We start from the raw sequence: 18,009 nt of genomic DNA, 5'->3' as shown, positions 1-18,009 counted from the left end.
CTGCATGCATATATTAGCAGATCCCAACGCGTCCGCATAGAAAGCCGGAGTTTTCTGTATGTGTTTTTGTTCCTCGGCGCAGCGTCCCGCCCCTGACGGTGTGGCACGTCCTGACGCTTTTCCACGTCGCAGTCCCGTCTCAGGCGAACTGGCTGCGTATGTATGCGTGTCTCCAGCTAGGCCACAGAGCGATGGCGGCGCCCGTCCTGAGAGTGTCCACCCCTCGGTGGGAGAGAATAGCTAGGTTCCTCGTCTGTCTGCTGGGCATAATGTTGTCCCTATACGCCTTCCACGTCGAGAGGGAAAAGGCTCGGGATCCGAGCTACAAGGCCATGTGCGACGTCAGCAGCTCCGTCAGCTGTTCCAAAGTGTTCAGCTCAAGGTAATTTGAATTCAGCAAAGAGCGCTCAATGGAGCTGCCCGCTATTGTGCCAATCTGGGAAGGGCTGCGCGCCTCAAACTGTCAAAATGCTGCCCGCTAGCATTCGCCGGCTGCCCGCTAAGGCTGAAGCTAACTGCGGACCCCGACTGCCGGCGCGCCCCGAGAGCCGGCTGCTGGTTAAATAAACCCGAATGGAATAAGTTAACTTTGCGGTTGTCATTTAATAAGCTAATCTAGCTCAGTGAAGCTAGCCCGGCTAACCGTTAGCTACGCGACCCGTCTGGTGAGGTTACTTCTTAGCGCGCGACGGTTAGCTGTCAACAGTGAGCCGTCAGCGTTCATTCAATCGATCCAGGCACCAGTCGCCGACGGGCTCGCTGGTGTTGGCCGGTCGTACGTATAACACCAACTTCAGCACAGAAGTTGTCCAGAGTGTGTCTATCGATGTTATTGTTGCGTGTGTGTGTGTGTGTGTGTGTGTTTGCTGAATGAGTCCCATTCATTCCGCCCACCAAACTAGGCTGGTAGTTGGTTAGCTGGCTTGATGTAGCTCATTTGGGGGGAACTTTTTTTAACCTTGCGGCTAGCGCTATCGTTAGCTGTCCCACAGTGGTCGTTAGCCGCGATGCTAACGTCGATCCGGGCAGCGCGTTCGAGGCAAACGTTGCCCCCCGGCAGAGGGACGGTGCACAGAGGTCAGGCCACCGGATCGTCACGAGGTTGGACGCCTTAAAGTGTCGGTGCTGCTAACAGTACCACACAGAAACACAATTGGGCAGAGTTTTTATATTATATCCATCGCGGTGACAAACTGAGCTGGTTGAATCACAAATATTTGATTGGGCAAGCACTCCATCATTTAAACCCCCCCCCTCACAAATACACTTTAACTCTTAAGTTGTTGCATAGAACTGTCATCTTATCAAACCAGCTCTACTGTTGACGACTTCTACTCCATCCCATTGAATGAGGCATTTGCAGGCCGTGTGGACGACTGCTGATAGAAAGTGTGACATGTAACCTGTTCAGCACGAGTGAGTGAATCCACAGTCTGCTGGTAAGAGACAGTCGTGCCTTGGTCACACAATCAATGATGACTGACTGTGTTCAAAATAGATTCATTAATGACTGACTAAACTCATAGGAAGTGTAGTAGTTTCTACTAGCAGTCTAAACAAGGTGGGTTTCTGAGAGTCTAACCTCTGCCGCCATCAAGGCCCGTCCAGTGAACTCCATATTTGGTCTTGTATTTGACATGTAGTGTTTCAGTGTACATCACACATTGAATGAGTTATCTAAATATATTTCACACTAAGGGATGCATGCTATCAAAAAAGAGAGACTTTCAAATGATAAAATATTTGCACACTTGCATTATCCTCAACTTTTAATAGCATTCTTCCCTTGTGGTGAATAAGATTTTAAAGAGGGTCAAAGTTATTTAACAATCTCAATGCTCACGCTGAATAGCCTCAGATGAAACATAAATGTATTGTCTTTTATGTCATACTGATTAATTACCCAAAACCTATTATACCAAATAACTATAAGAGTAGCAATAGAACACTAAAGTTGTGCATAAAGAGACAAGTGTATATTTAGAAATTTTCAAACAACTGTGGAACCTTCTCATTGATTAATTTCGATCACTACTTTAGACAATGTGAGAACGTACATAAAAGATACATTTACTGAACATGTTGCAATAATGGAATATTCCCAGTAAATAAAATATAAGTGTGTTTGTGTGTGTGTGTAAAATAAATATATATATATATATATATATATATATGTATGTATATATATATGTGTGTGTATGTATGTATATATATATATATATATATATGTGTATGTATATATATATATATGTGTGTGTATGTATGTATATATATATATATATATATATGTGTATGTATATATATATATATGTGTGTGTATGTATGTATATATATATATATATATATATATATATACACACGCACACACACACATTATATATATATATATATATATATATACGCACACACACACACATATATATACACACATATATATATATATAAGCTTCCATTTTACTATAACAAGCTGTAGACTGAATGTGTTCCATCGGTTTAAAGTTATTGGTGATTAACAGAATGCTACTGTGAGCGGTTTGACCGCTCTTACAGAGTTCTTAAGCCGGCACGGTGGTCGTCATCGAGCAATGTGGTAAAGAAACCTCTTCGGTTCCCAGTATTTGTTTTTCTCCTAAAAAGTCTAGCTTGGTTTAGTCAATAAATTGATTTTTTTTGATCAACACAAAAAAAATTGTCAGCAATTGATATGGACTATTGGTCAGACAAAATACGTTTGAAAATTACATCAGTCTGTTTTACATTTTTTGACAAAACAATGTATCCAGAAAATAATCATTAGACTAACAGTGAGCCAAAATAATTTTTAACTTCAGTTTTAGGTCACTGAACACAAAAAATGGTTTCCTGGAAATGATAATTTTCCTATCCAAGAACACAATTCTGCTAAAAAGCAAACATTCCCCAGGAAGGAAGACCTGGGTGTGCCTGCAGTGTCCCGTCTCCCTTCTTTTTGTTCGACTCATTGTTCGGCTTTTCGGTGTGTTAGATTTTGTACTCCTGGAGTAAAGTTCACCGCCTTCTTTGCTGATGTCTTGGTGTGGTACAGGTGGGGTCGAGGATTCGGACTCCTGGGTTCCATTTTTGGAAACGACAATGCACTGAACCAACCCAACAGTGTCTATGGGATTGCCTTTTATGCCTTTCAGCTCCTACTAGGTAAGATGTCCTTTTATCCAGAGTCAACAAGTGACACATTCCCCTAGCTTGCTATAATTGGCAGTTATTGCTGATTCAACAATCTGCCTCCTTATGTCATTGCTGTATTTTCCAAAGTTGACTCTCGTGACCCTGACTCACTCGCATCATATTTAGTGGCCATGTGTAAATATGATAATCTGGGTATCTCGTATTTGTTGAAGCTCACCTGATCTCCAATCAATATTTTCCAGTCTTTGGACTTTATTCTAACTCATTTCCATTGAGACTGCAGCGATGACGTGCTGGTGTAGTAGGATAAGGAAAGTGATCGATAAGACCTTGATCTACAGACAGTACCCCCCACTCTTTAGTGTTTGTCCCAGTTTAATGTGGCAATCAAACCATAAATATTTCCCCCTGTGGTTGACTTGTTTTAGCCCAGTCATGCCGAGTGGCCTGTTGGCTCGTCTGGCCACCTGGCGCTGCCACAGAACAAGAGGCCCTTTTAGCCACATCAGTTACCACTCATTTGACTGACACAATAGTTGCCCAGTTAAGCTAAGTCGCTGCATCAGGTTAACATTTCCATATTGGAGTTAAGACCACGCTGTTTTAGAAGTTTCATTATCCTTAGGGCCTTGGGCTGCTAAATGTTAGTTTGCAGGGATGACTCAAGAGTTTGCGTATGAGAAGTTTAACCTTTGATCAATGCCAGTGTACAGCATTTAAATGCTGTCAAAACATGATACAAGATGATTGTACTGTACCCTCGAATGTCGAAACCAAGAACAAAACATAGGCTATTGTGCCTTTTCCCATTGTGGAATTTCTTTAGGCTATAAATGGATAAACAAACGCAATAACCATATTGGTTTCCGTTATTTCATATACTGGAGTATTCTAAAACAAAAATCCTCAAACTCATGTAAAAATTGAAGTAGTGAGACATCCATAACATTGACTTTTGATCAAGGAATTGTGCCATTGGCTGCACAGGCCATAAATATCCTTGAATTTATGAGTCATTTGACTAGTGAGTAATTAATTCCACCAGTCCACGCCCAGAACATATTGTACTACCACATTTTCTATAATATCTGGTTGTGATTGGTGGAAGTAGCACCCGTGATCTTTGACTTGAGTAAAAGCAATGCCACAATACATCAATGTAGAAATACTGTTACACAAGTTCCGAAAGTAAATGGCAAATTTCAGCATACCACGCAGTATATTGGATGGCATAGATCACTAATGCATTAATGTATGTGTCTCTCTTAATGTTGCAGCTGATAAAGGTGAGACTGATTTTTAACTGCTAATAATACTGATCATACCATTTATTCGTTAATCCGTTCAGTTTTAATCTGAATCGTCAAAGCAACTTGTAAGTAAAGCTTCAGTGTGAACAAACAAAATAGTTTTTACTTCTGTATTGTAGTTAAGTAGAAATGCAAAGTATCAGAAAATACAATTACTATTAAAGTACCTCAAAATTGTAATTTTGCTCAATACTCGACTAAATGTACTTATTTACATTTTAGCGCACCGTGCAGCCTTGTCTTTGTCAGACTGTAGCTGATCAGTCTTTAGATTAAACCCAGCATGCCCATACACACCTTTTCTGTGGTTTCCCAATGAGCCGCTCCAGCCCTCAGCTGTACGGTTTAGTCATGTGACTCACGCAGTCAGTTAATCTGTATTAAGAGAAATCAGCATTCTACCATTGCGGCTTTGGTTCTAGAACAGCCAAATTGCTGTGTCTGCGCCTCGTGTGCAACAGAATAACACGACATGTGGTTAAACGGTGTGTAATCACAAGGCGCTAACAACACAGACTAGTCAGGTCATTTGTGTGTTCTAAGGTTGCCTTTTTTTCCTTGTTTCCTCTGCGATCATTTGCCTAAGCTTTAGTTTGTGTTTCTCGCCGTAGGAATGACTGTCAGTGCAATGGCCGCCCTTATTCTCATGACGACATCCATCTTGTCGGTGGTGGGCTCACTCTACCTGGGCTACATCCTCTACTTTGTCCTAAAGGACTTCTGCATCATCTGCATCACCACGTACGCGCTGAACTTCATTCTCTTTGTCCTCAACTACAAGCGACTGGTTTACTTGAACGAGGCCTGGAAGCAGCAGCTTCAGGTCAAGGAGGACTAAGCTGTCTGGAGCGGCAAGAAAAAGTACAACAAAACAAGAAGAAAAAAAAAGAAATGTGACCTCTGAACATTTGACTTGCCACCAGGAGACCTTGCTTCCAAACCATGTTTATTCTGCTGTGTGTTTAAAAAAAAAAAAAAAAAAAGGAAACTTAACTTAAGTGTTGGGCCGGACATCTCAATGTTGCAAACACGGGAGGAGTTGTGAGTGAAAGCTATTTCTTTTTTCCTTATTTAACATTGAACGCAGCAAGCAGAGGCAGAAATCCACAATACCGAACAATGGAGGACGGCGCTCTATCGAACAAAAAGGATCGCAGAACGTAAGAAACCAGGACATTAAAGGGGTTTACTTGAAACGGTTAGAGAAGTCCTATTGCTGCACGGCGGATCTGCACTAAAACTCTGAACTTAATGTGTCCCAAAATAAAACAACAACACATTAGGTCACCCTTCAGTTTGCAGATTTGGTTCAAGTACGGGTGGAAGGGGGGGGGTTAACATTTATACAGAATAGTTTGTTTTCATGTTTACACTTTGTAGTATGTTTCTTTTATGAAGAGGACCACTAAAAATCAACACAGGACAATGTGAGAAAATGTGTGTATAGATCAGTCTGATTGTTTGTCTTTGCTATTCTGTACATAGCTGCTGAGCAATATCCCAGGCTAGATTGTGATTTAGTGTTGACACAAACCTTTCAATGGCAAAAATGAAGAGCGAAACCCCCACAAACAAAAATCCAAGAAAATCTTCAGAAAATCAGGAACAAAAACAAAAGCGATAAAGGTCACTAGTAAGGGGGAGGAGTCTGAAGATGCGCTTGGGACGTCCTCCGTCCCGGGGATCCGGGTCAGCCATGCAGTTCAGAGTTGTGTGGATTTCTTTTGTTGCAAGTGGCCCTCGTTTCATCTGAAGCCACGATACGTCTTTCAAACAGAACTGGATTCTTCTCTCCCCATGTTTGCATAAAAGCACACTCACTCTTTTCTTTCTTGTTTTTTTTCCACTGTTTTTTTTGTTGGGTGAAAAGCATTCCTGACCTCCACACAAGTGGGACCCATAAAGACTTATGTGCCTAAAGGAGTGCTAAGGTGAATTTTCTTAATTTCGTTAACACCAGGTATGCTCCTTGTGTTATTGTCACAGGTCTGAGACTTTATTTTTATGATCACAGTTTTGTAAGTTAAGATACCAGTGAAGTGTTTGTCCCTCCCCATCAGTCTCATGAGGTAGCGTCGGCTGCTACACTGTGATTGTCTGCATTAAGTGTAGAGTGGCATCTCTGATCTAGCGGTTTTAAATGTGTTTAATGCTCACCTGGCTTCTGCTCTCTGTCCAGCCTGTATACCTTTGATGTCAATTGAACAGTAAGGGTTATCGGGCCTGGTGGAGTTAGTTAATTTGGAGGACGTGAACAAAACTTTGTGATGCTTTCCGTTGACCTGAGCGGGCGGCAGAGGCGTAACTCCCTGCTGGACAAAGAGAGCAGTGCATTCAGCCATGTGCGGCGTTTCTGGGAGTTTTGGATCCAGTAGGACAAACCACCGCTGACAGCGATGCTTTCCGTGGTCTCCTAACATGGCACGGTTTGCACGGAGAGAAGTCCCAGTATTGATGGGTAAAGCAACCACTGCTGGTAGTGGCTTGCTAGACATCCACAGTATTGGCCCGTTCAGTCCAGCACAGAGTCCGACCATCGTCTCTCTCTCTCCTCCAGAGTCCACTAATTTAAAGTACGTTACCCGTCAGATGCATGGTACACTTTGCTTTTAAGCATATGTGGGACATCGGACAATCTTATACTCAAAGATCCCGAAACAGTCGTCGTAATAACTGTAACAATGTGATTCATGTGTGGTGTTAAACCGGCTTATTAATAGTTACCCGTTACTGCAAGTCTTCACGCCCCTTTACTCCGATCAGAGTTCAATTCCTCCCTGAGCCCACTGTGTGGAGTGAGGCGTGTTACGGTTTTGATGATAGCAACTGCCAGGAAAGTAACCTCAGTGACGCTTCCTCCGGTGACGTGCAAAGTCGTCGCTCGTCTGTGAAAATGGAAATTGAGGAGACGTAATCCCCGCGACATTTAGGGATATTGTCCATTAATTCATGTTGTAACCTATTTACTTTGAATCATACGGAGTCTGTTACGTTATTTGTGCCCATTTTCCTACTCGTACGTTCTTCCTATGCACCAGGAAGACGGCCATTCCCATCCACTGCACCATCTGATACACTTAATCCTTCAGTGAAGATCTATTTACTGTTCAACGTATCAATGTTTGTCCATTGGGTTTCAGTATAACCGACTGATACCTCAACTTAAAGGAGTACTCCCAACATTTCAGTATGCACTCTAATAACATTTACTCGGAATTGATGCAGCAAAACCATCTTTTTATTTATTCCATCGAGTCTTCTGTTTCGTAAAAACGAGGGCCTACAATACCCACAATGCAACTCGACGCACTGTTGATTTAGCTGGAGGTTCGAGTATGCTGTAGGATCCCCCCCCGACCTTTTATGTGTACATTTTGTGGAGTACCCCTTTAAGCACATTTCACTGTCTTTGTAGAGGGGAGGAGGGCGACGACGCTGCTTTATAAAATGGTTTGTAGTTATGTTACAATTAGTTACATGATTAGTAAGCGCAGTCCCTTTTAAACATACTGTACACTCCTCCATAGAATGGCTCAAATGTTTGCGTCATTTCTCAGCAAGTTGTCTTTAAGATCTTCCATATACTGTATTGCCTTGTCGGGCTGGCGTCAGATTCGGTTTCATCTAGACTCCGAAAGAGCTCAACAACTGCACTGTTTTGTCTTTGACTGGAAAAATCCTGCGCACTCACATGTGACTTGTGCTAGTGAATTCTTATTAATTCACTAGCACAGGTCAAACTGATGTAACGCTTAGGTTTTGTGGGGCCTGTGAGTGCTAGAACATGCATGTGCACAGGAGGCATCTTTTCATTCAGGGTTCCAGCTGTGTTAAAATAAATGGGATAGGAATTGAGGGCAAGTCAAAAGTTTGAAATCTTTGGTTGTGTGCTGATCTAATGTCAAAGGTCAAAACGATCAATACTGCACTCACGAATATTCATTTAGGCCCCGAGGTATAACTGCCATGTTAGTTGCATCATTGATGCCAACAAAAGTGCCTTCAGTTTGATCACTAGGCCATGAGCCAAAGACGAGCAACAGTAATAGCCTTGTAAGATGAACGGTAACTGTAACGGGCACTAAATGCTTGCCTTCCTTAAAATGTAATCTAATAAATTGGTAATCCCCCTCCCCCAAAGAGTTGGTATTCAGTATTAGTGCATGAGTCCATTTTCAAATTGCCAGACAAAAATGCCCTATCGAATCTAAGGTCAAACCCATTCCCCTTCCTGAACTCTATATAATTATCTTTATTTTGTTTAGCTAAAAGTACACTTAGTTTTAACTACATGATTGTAATGTTCTTTTTGTCATCCTTAATTATTCCCTTTAGCTGTATAGACTGTTAACATTCTGGGTTATTTTAACAAAAAAAAAAAGATGAGGGGTTGGGGGAGGGAGGGGGTCGAGAAATCAATGTGTCAGCATAAAATGTTTATTAAATTTCTTTGTGGAGGAAAACTTACTGGGTTTGCTTCTGTATTGCCAAATATGTTTGAAAATGCTGTCTTTTCTTACATGGAAACGTGTTACATGAATGGTAGGAGAGTGCAAAAAATAATCCATCTTACCTTAAGGGAAAACTGTGGTTGACATGAGAACATTTTTAATTGTCATTGTCATGTGGAAATGATCTACCATTAAAACATTCCCTCTGAAACTGTAGCTCATTTGAATAAATTCAACTACTGTTGTAGATAAAGTAGCACTGACCGATTTGCTGCTAAATGTAATAGATACTGGATGATTTCTTTGTCTCAGAATAAGTCCGGTTCTGAACATTAAAACGGGTTCCTTCATTCCTCCTGTTTAAACTGGCCATTGAGAAGAAAACCTCCCCAGTGTGCTTTCAATGGGCGAGTAGACCACATCCAAAGCCCATTTGGGTGTGAAGCTCTTCCAAAGTGCTGCAAGAATTGGTGTTTGTAGTAGCACATTTCCGCTGTCAAACTGTTGCATATATATCGACACGGAACGAGAGCCGTGGATTTTCTCCATTGAAGGGAAAAGAAACTAAATTACATTGTTGTAAGACGGATCTGAATGGTTCCACTTTCAAAAGATAATGTCTACTTTGAAACCATGGAGATATTCGGATTAGTAGATTCTAATGTCAAAAGCCATCACATCGTGGGATCCCAGAATTTCCTAATCAGGTTTATTCACTATCAGGTTTAACTTGTCTCCTCCATTGCCACACAATGGATGTCCAGGAGGCACATCGTGCCCCTTTGAGATCAACAAGTCTATCAAATCCTATACCCTCTCTAAATGTGGCCATCATTAGGTTTCAGGACTTTAATAAAAATGCACCGACAGTTTGTTGAGTTGATTTATGACACATTAATCTCCAGTTTTGCAAACGCAATTCAGCAAATGGACACATTTATCCAAAGGACTTCCAACACATTACATGCATGCTGGTAGGTGCTGTATGTTTGACAGAAATGTAAAGCGGTGTCTTAATATTGGTTCAGCTGTAACATGGAGGTCAATCCTGTGACGAGGGTCCATGCAGCCACGGAAAGTTCCAAAGCCGCAATGCACTCGTGCTGTCATCAACAATCACGGTGTCTCTGGTTGAGCTTTTGAAGGCATTCAGTCACAGTGACTTAAGAGAATTAGCACCGAGACTCAGGCTGTCTTCTACCAAACTACTCAAGTAAAATTGTAAATGCTTAGGGGAAAATAAATACAGTTTGCCTATTGACATCAGGATTTTTATTTAATAGCTTGATTCATATCAAAATTTCTCTTCACATATAAATATAAAACGTTTATGATCAGCATGGCAATTCACATTAACTATCTTTTTATGACAGCAACAGAAAGGCCTGCCAGGTATGTATGTGTATTAAAATCCTGTAACAACTAAATGAAGTGCTACTCAGTCAGTCATGGGTATCATAAGGAAACCATATCAACATAATTCACATTATAATATGGAGTTGGTGGTTTTGTTCATAACTAAGGAAGCATAGCTGAATGTCATGGTGGTTTAATCTTTCAAACAGTTAAACTGCCTCAAGAAACGGGCAGAATTTTACAAACTAGAGTGTGTCAGAGTGAGCACGGGTACTTGGTCCAAGCAGGTAGTTTGCCCGTTTCATTCGCCAGTCTCCAGTACCTCTCCTTCAAGATGAATGCTGCTGCTTTGGGCTGCCTTTGCCTGCTGAAGACACCCTTCTTGTTCCCCACCACGCGCATGATCCCTGCAGACACGAGAAGGACCAACAACACCTCGTCACGCACATTGCCCAGAAACACAGGAACCCTTTCAAAACGGCTGCTTCTAAGATTCATACACAGGAACAGATATCTGGATTTTTAGCGAACGCCTAATCACAAAGACGATCTGGTGTAAATCCTGTGATCCAGCTGGAGCCTAATCGTTATTTGCAAATGCGCTGCGAAGGAAGCGAGTTGACATATCAGATTTTCCAAGAAGGCCTGGAAACGGAAACCACAGTAATGAACGTGTACAAAATGGTGCATTCACATAATCCACTGTGTGATTTGTTCCTCGTGCTGCAATAAAATAGCCGAATCAACTTCGGACACGAAGAGGAACAGAGTACCATTAATGTTCTCCAACTGCAGTACCTTGTGTGGTCATGAAGTCTGCAAAGTTCCAGATGAGTTCGCCGATGACGTACTGCTTCCTTTTCTGGTCGAACACGTTGTGGTAGCTCTGCAGGACTAACTTCTGGTACTCCTCAGTAAACATCACGGGTGGATCCTGCAGGGAAAAACGACAGCTAAGACGGGTGTGGGCGGGCTGAGGTCGCTGCAACTCAGATAGTTGGATGTGTGCGAGTCCTCACACTGTGAAGCCCCGGCACCGCATCCGCTCCGTATTCGCTCTGGATGATGGGTTTCTGGTACTTTCCGTACCAGTTCTCAAACTGAGTGTTGAGCTGGATGGGGATGACCTCCGGGTGGCCCGGGTCATGGTACCAGGAGAAGTAACTGTTTACGCAGATGACGTCCACGTAGGGAGCCTGGAGACGACACACAAGACTCAACACGACTCGTAGAGACTCTTCAACACGCCTCACACAGTTGGATCAGTTGCTCGTGAGCGTTCATTGTGAACACGTGATGCCCCCGTTTTGTAGATCAACACATATTTTCATAATGAAGCAGCAGATTTTCTAGTAGTAATAATCAACTCTAATGAGGCGATTACAAACCAGTATTCTCATAACAATAAAGTGAATGTTTTTCATTGTGGAGTGCCGGCTTTCTCCCGTTTGGCCATGATCACAGGTCATCCAGTTATTCGCCCCGAGCTGAATAAACATTATTGATGGGGCGTTTAAATTGGACAAGCGGGTCAGCTCTGTGGTTAAGGCTAGATTCTTTCAGCTTCGGGCTTATAGCCAAAGTCAAACCGTATCTAAACAGGGCTGATCTTGAAAAAGTCATGCATGCTTATATATCTTCGCGTTTGGACTATTGCAACTCCCTGTATGTCGGTATCGGCCAATCAGAACTCTCCGTCTACAGCTTGTGCAGAATGCAGCAGCCCGTCTCCTAACCGGGACAAAGAAGCATGGGCACATAACGCCAGTGCTTTCCTCTCTCCACTGGCTTGATTTTAAGAATCTTTTATTTGTTTTTAAGTCCCTGCATGGACTGGTCCCAGAATATTTATCCAGCCTTATTAAGGTACATCAACCCTGCAGAGCCCTGAGGTCAGCTGACCAGTTGCTTCTGAACGTTCCTTGGTCGTTCCTTAAAACATATGGAGATCGAGCCTTCGCAGTAGCGTCTCCCACACTGTGGAATGCTTTGCCGTTTTCCTGTGCGGTCTGCGACGAGCCTTTCCACTTTTAAAACATGCCTTAAGACCCACTTGTTTACCTTGGCCTTTGGCTGAGTTAAGTCACCTGTATTGGATCTTTTATTTGTTTGCCTTTTACTGTTTTTTCTTTTTTTCTTTTGCTCGTATTGTTTATTACTGCTGATTATTTTTATCCTGTAAAGCACTTTGGCTGGCCATTGGCCTTTAAAAGTGAGCCATGTCAGCGGGCGGCGGTGGTGTAACTCCCAATGTCACGTAGTTTGACATTGGGTGAATAACACAGCGTGATGACTCGACAGTTCGACGCTCTTAACTTTTTAACAGGCATTCATGTGAAAAGCAGCTGAATTATTTTTTTTGGCCCGCTATCAAATCATCTCAAATTTAATGATGCTGAACATTTTTATTGCTGATCTCGGGAAGGATTATCAAAAAATGTAGCGTGCAGTTCAGTCGACTCTTAACTGGCCTTTCATATTTGTTTACATTACCTGTCCAAATTATTCCTCAGATATCAACACCACTTCACAGCACCAATACAAATAATTACTAGTAATGTGCTTTACAGGATTTCACGATTAATAAAACTCACCCCTTTATCCCTGGCATAGTTACTGTCTGTGATAAAAGTGACGGGCCGGGTTGGATCCAATTCTTTGGTATGTTTTATCAAGGTTCTGTAAGAAAAACAAAAGCATGCTTTGGTTATAATTACAGTGTTATATAAACACCGCCACTTTAACCTGTAAAGTATCCGCTTTAGTTTCTTTTACAACTTCAGCGTGCCTGAGGTCTGTGTGTGTGTACCCCACATTTCACCCCCACTGCTTTGCTTAATTGGAACTCCGGTACCTGGGCGGCTTGAGCAGCACTTCCTGAAGCCTCAGGCGATTACTGAGCTCCGGCTGTTTGTGTTCAGGGCAGTTTCATGCCTACTCTTGCTGCATTCCACGCATCAGAATAAAGGATAGGCCTGAAGTGAGTATGCCTAATGGCTGAATAACAAACCGGTATCTCGAATACAAAAAGGTTAAAGCTTCACACTTTATTAATGTTTGACTTTATCCTAACGACTCCATGCGAAGTGAAGGACCTTGAATCCAAAAAGGGGAAGCTAAGTCAGTGTGTGCATAGTGAGAGGATCCATTCACCGCTTCACATCTTAACAAAACCACCAGCACTCACTTGAAATAGTAATCAGCAGGAGGCATCTCTGCAGCCGGCTCATTGGCCACTGACCACATGACCACAGAGGGATGGTTCTTGTCCCGACGTACCAGCTCGTCCATGACGACCAGGTGATGGGTCAAGGAGGCGTTTCCAAAACTGCGACTACAGCAGCAGGGCACAAATATATCAGCATACACCTTGATGGCATTGTTGGAGGAAAAACACCAGTTTTGCCCGTAATTTAAAAAGCTTACAAATTCTCAGCCCAGCACACAAAAAAACACTTTAAACATCTGTATGCAAAAACAGCAAGGAGAGGTCAAAGTGTATTTGTGACCTCACATTTGTTACCGGATGAAATTGCCTACTGTGAACCGTCAAACACCTAAAAAGGTCACAGCGAGGTCAGCGGGGAGACTTACATGTCTTTTATGCCCACGCCCGGGCACTCGTCTATCACCACGATGCCATGGCGGTCACACATCTGCAGGATCTCCTCTGCATAAGGGTAGTGGCTGGTGCGGAACGAGTTGGCCCCCAACCACTTCAATAAGTTAAAGTCCTTCACCATGAGGGGCCAGTCCAGGCCTTTGCCTCGAATCTACAACAGAGAAGGACGGCTCAATTGGATTATTGGACTGGGTCCACTTTTTTCAGAAGAGTAAACATGGTGTGAGGATGTTAGATCGCTTTACAGCGGATGGGTCTTTTGGTGAAGGTCTTACTTCCCACTACTGGTACTCACATCAGAGTCCTCGTGTTTATTTACTCCGTGGAAGTAGAAGGGCTTTTTGTTGATGAGGAACTGGGTGCTGGTAACGTCGACCGTGCGGATGCCGACTGGTAGAGTGTACACGTCGTTGGAAGCAGATCCTTCAGCAGCCAGTAAGACAACCTAGATGGGGAAAAAGCAACGGTCAGAGAATCTTTCAGCAGACGCAAGTAGAAGAGGCTTTACTGAATACCCAACAACTGCATTGAGTCCATTTCAAATGGTGCAAAGAAAAATATCAGGCGACCAAGTTAAAGCATTGGTAATTCAAACTGTAAATGCAGTTACATTTTTAAGTCATCATATTGGGATGTGGCTTTTTTTCCTTTTATTGTTTAATTTCCAAGCACTAGTGCTGATTTGAGTCCTCAAGCACAATGTCATTGTTATAAACAATGGTCGCCGTCATAATGCCGACTTCTATCAATAACCGGTTATTCTTTCTCAAGCCAGCTGCCTGATTAACTTCACATATCTAGTGGCAATGCTCATGTGACCCGCACCTCAAAGAGACATGTTGTCTTACCTCCAAAGAGTAAAGGTAACCTGGGTTCTCGTGCATCAAGTACGGCCACCATAAATTGACATCCACGATCTTGAGCACTCCGGACGGCTCGCTGGAGGAGGCAATGCAGTGCCCGCCTTTGTCCATCAAGGTGATCTTGAAGGTGGCCGAGGCGGCATTTTGGACTGATACTTTGTATTTGACAAGGCCTGAGATGAAGGGGAAAGAACACTGAACTATGGCACATAACAGCTCTTTGGTAGTTTACAGAGATGGCATGTAGCTACTCTGAAAGGGTTTAAAATCAACCAGTTTCATAATAATCACAAGCATTCATTTACCAGTGTTATCCGAGAAGTCCGTTACCACGGTGATGTCATCCACATAAGCCGTAGGTGTAGTGTACAGCAGTACAGGGCGATGTATGCCAGCATAGTTGAAGAAATCAAAGTAGATGTTTTGCACAAAATAACCCTCAGGATACCTGTTGAGCAATTACATTCTCCTCAGTATCCAAACTGACGAGCAGCATTACACACATTCAATCCCGCACAAGTAGGACATAAACTAGAAATGGTCGCATTTTCAGATAAAAATAAAAACCGCCACGTTTCTATAGAAGCCCAGAAGGGACAAAGCTTACATTGGCTCTAGGAGCAGGTTTCACTGCAGAGTATCATCCGTATTGGAAGGAATGTCAGGACTGTAAGCATTAATAGAACCAAACTGATAAGTGTTTAACAGAAACGTTTCTTACAATTAATTGCAATTGAAGTGAAACCCGAACCGGGTAAGTTTCACTATTAATTCTCATTTGAAGATTAGGACAGATTCCAAAATCTCGATGCATATTTTGAAGATTATTCTACATATTAAGAGATCTAACTACGCAAAATGATTGAAATTCGGTAAGACAACTTCACACATACTTGAAAATCATGTTACAATAACGGCCCCATGCATTTCACATCAGTGGCGTCAGCAAGCAAAACAATAGAGGAAGTTTGATTTAGTCAGCGTTTCACTTCATGATCAAGAAGACTGAGTTTACTTGGTGTGGTCGGTCATGTGCTGGATGACTCCTGGGGGAAGAGTGTCCAGAGACAGAGTGTTGTTGACAGCGATGGTGATCCTGCACGGCTGAGTCGGGTCCTTGCGCAGTAAAGCGCCTATCTCAGCCTCAAAGGGAAGATGCCCCCCTTTATGCTCCGTCACTCTCACCCCATTCACCCACTGCAAAGCGAAGAGACAATCAAAACCAAATCAGCGTGATTATAATCACATTATTACAAGAAGTGGATGATGTAAAATGGATTACATTCTAAAAAGCGGCAAGAAGTAAGGAAGATTACTTTTATTTTTCAAACTGACCGACGTGGACGGGGGAGACACGCATGATACTCACCACTACTGAATAATAGTGAGCACTTCCCACTCTGATAACGACTCTCGTTCCTTTGTCGGCGATCCAGCGGGAAGGCACCACCACCTCCCTCTCATACCAAACCCAGCCAATGAAATCTCTCAGCGTGGGGTCCTGGGTGATGTCATTGTAGCTGGCAGGAACTGGCATGTCAATCACTGGGCCAGTCTGCGGAACATAAAGCATCAATGACGAGGCCATTTTGAAGTTCTGACAGCAGATCTGCCCCGGTGAGCTTGTAGTTTCGGCGACTACTTTAATAATCGGGAATGATGACAACGCCAGTTTGGTCCCAAACTCTGGGTGACGACCCCGCACGATAAATCACAGGTATCACAAGATGTTTAAAAGGAGACTAAGTTGAAATATATTTTTGTTACAATTATGAATGTAGCTTTGGACTTTTTTAAATCTGTGGTATTATAATAAAGGGATCTAGGAACTTGGAGGTGCCTGTGAAACCGATATAAAGTTGGGCATAATTTAGTCTATTTTAATCTTAGTACTATCCAGGAAGAAGTTCTGCTTAAGACTTTAATGTACTTGGCTGTGTATTGTATCCTCTATGCGAAGTAGATGAACTATTACGGTTTTTCATTTTTCAGGATTTTATAAGTTTCAGAATTGCAGTATTTGGATGGAATAGAGATGTGCACATTTTAAATAAATAAATAAAAATCATCCCTCACAATTGCACCTCAGTTTACTACGGTTCATTGATTACTTGCCAATGTCGTCTTTGTACGAAGTAGAAAAGGCCCTTTCAACTTTTAATAAACAGTGATAACATGGCATTTCCCCCTCTGCACAACGGAGAGAATAGTGGTAAAAAACGAATAGAGGTTTTATTGTGTGTGGAAGTATTAATTGTGGGGACAGAAAAAACACTTCATTTGATTTCATTAGTCGACACAAACGCAGTGAGCCGCTGTGCTCGGCCACGATGCCTCGGCCGTGCTCACCTCTGCGAGGCGACGTTTGTACCATGCCGCGTCGAAGCCCTGGTTCCTGTCCGGGGACCTGTCCGCCCTGAAGTTCCACACGCCGTTCAGCTCCTTCACCTCTCGGGAGGAGGACTCCCGGGGGAAGAGCATGCCGGTGTCCAGCAGACATGCCGCTTCAAAGGCAGCGAACAGGCACAAACAACGGAACAGCTTTTCGGGTTTCAGCATTCTGAGCGCAGTGTTGCCAACAAAATTTCTGGAGAAGTTGCTAGTCGATTTGTTGCTAAATGACGTTGTGATGTCACTGCGTGATGATGTCATTACGTAATAACGTAAACCTGCGTTATTACGCAGAGTACAAAATCACGTACGTCAAATCTACTGTCCATCTCGGCAAAAAAAATTGACATTGGTTAGTTTAGATTTGTTTGCTCATTATCATATATGTTTATGTGTACAAGTAATATAAACACAACACATTTTATACGATTGGATATTTTTTAACACAACTAAATTATTGAACAATTGCATATTTTGTTATTAACAAGTAAACCTACACATTCTGAACAAGTATAGTTTTAGCAGTCTTTTGGTAGTTGGTTAAAATCAAACTGATGAACAATTATTGCTACAAACTAATAATAGTATATATATGCTATTTTAATGAACAAGCAACTTAACTCCAATAAAGATGTGAGCACTCGGCATCTTTTTCCAGCGGACTGTTGTGCTGCCGACTGCTGCCTGTGCACGAGCCGGGAGCCTGTTGTTGAAGTCTCACAATGCACTTTTGTAGCCAGGCGCATGTTATTTTTGTGTCATTTAGGGAAATTTAACCCATTTCTAGGATCTGAGTCACTTTACAAAAGTTCCTCAAAGTGCCAAATATATATTTTTAAATAGTTATTTTT

The 18,009-nt window shown here is 42.5% G+C and overlaps 2 protein-coding genes across 2 annotated transcripts; one reads left to right on the top strand and one right to left on the bottom strand.

The window, feature by feature from the left end:
• The first annotated feature begins 131 nt into the window (after positions 1-131).
• Positions 132-9,137, top strand: vkorc1l1 (vitamin K epoxide reductase complex, subunit 1L1). The gene is made up of 3 exons (XM_040179775.2): positions 132-382; positions 3,065-3,174; positions 5,087-9,137. The coding sequence occupies exons 1-3, from the start codon at positions 159-161 to the stop codon at positions 5,311-5,313; spliced, it is 561 nt and encodes a 186-aa protein (XP_040035709.1). The 5' UTR covers positions 132-158; the 3' UTR covers positions 5,314-9,137.
• A 1,046-nt stretch (positions 9,138-10,183) lies between these two features.
• Positions 10,184-17,449, bottom strand: gusb (glucuronidase, beta). The gene is made up of 12 exons (XM_040179772.2): positions 17,117-17,449; positions 16,137-16,322; positions 15,783-15,964; positions 15,073-15,215; positions 14,753-14,940; positions 14,200-14,349; positions 13,877-14,055; positions 13,470-13,616; positions 12,877-12,961; positions 11,302-11,478; positions 11,081-11,216; positions 10,184-10,689 (listed from the first exon to the last, which is right to left on the bottom strand). Exons 1-12 carry the CDS (start codon positions 17,417-17,419, stop codon positions 10,538-10,540), a joined length of 2,028 nt encoding a protein of 675 aa, XP_040035706.2. The 5' UTR covers positions 17,420-17,449; the 3' UTR covers positions 10,184-10,537.
• Between the last annotated feature and the right edge of the window lie 560 nt (positions 17,450-18,009).

This window comes from Gasterosteus aculeatus, chromosome 7, assembly GCF_964276395.1.
Source record: "Gasterosteus aculeatus chromosome 7, fGasAcu3.hap1.1, whole genome shotgun sequence".
Classification (NCBI taxonomy): Eukaryota; Metazoa; Chordata; class Actinopteri; order Perciformes; family Gasterosteidae; genus Gasterosteus; species Gasterosteus aculeatus.
This window is presented reverse-complemented; position numbering and strand designations above follow the sequence as displayed.

Coding starts and splice junctions, on each gene's coding strand:
- vkorc1l1 (XM_040179775.2), top strand. CDS start 159: ATGTATGCGTGTCTCCAGCTAGGCCACAGAGCGATGGCGGCGCCCGTC. Junction 383..3,064: donor TCCAAAGTGTTCAGCTCAAG/GTAATTTGAATT, acceptor GGTGTGGTACAG/GTGGGGTCGAGGATTCGGAC. Junction 3,175..5,086: donor TGCCTTTCAGCTCCTACTAG/GTAAGATGTCCT, acceptor TTCTCGCCGTAG/GAATGACTGTCAGTGCAATG.
- gusb (XM_040179772.2), bottom strand. CDS start 17,419: ATGACATCATCACGCAGTGACATCACAACGTCATTTAGCAACAAATCG. Junction 16,323..17,116: donor ACAAACGTCGCCTCGCAGAG/GTGAGCACGGCC, acceptor TATGTTCCGCAG/ACTGGCCCAGTGATTGACAT. Junction 10,690..11,080: donor AGACTTCATGACCACACAAG/GTACTGCAGTTG, acceptor TCGTGTCTGCAG/GGATCATGCGCGTGGTGGGG.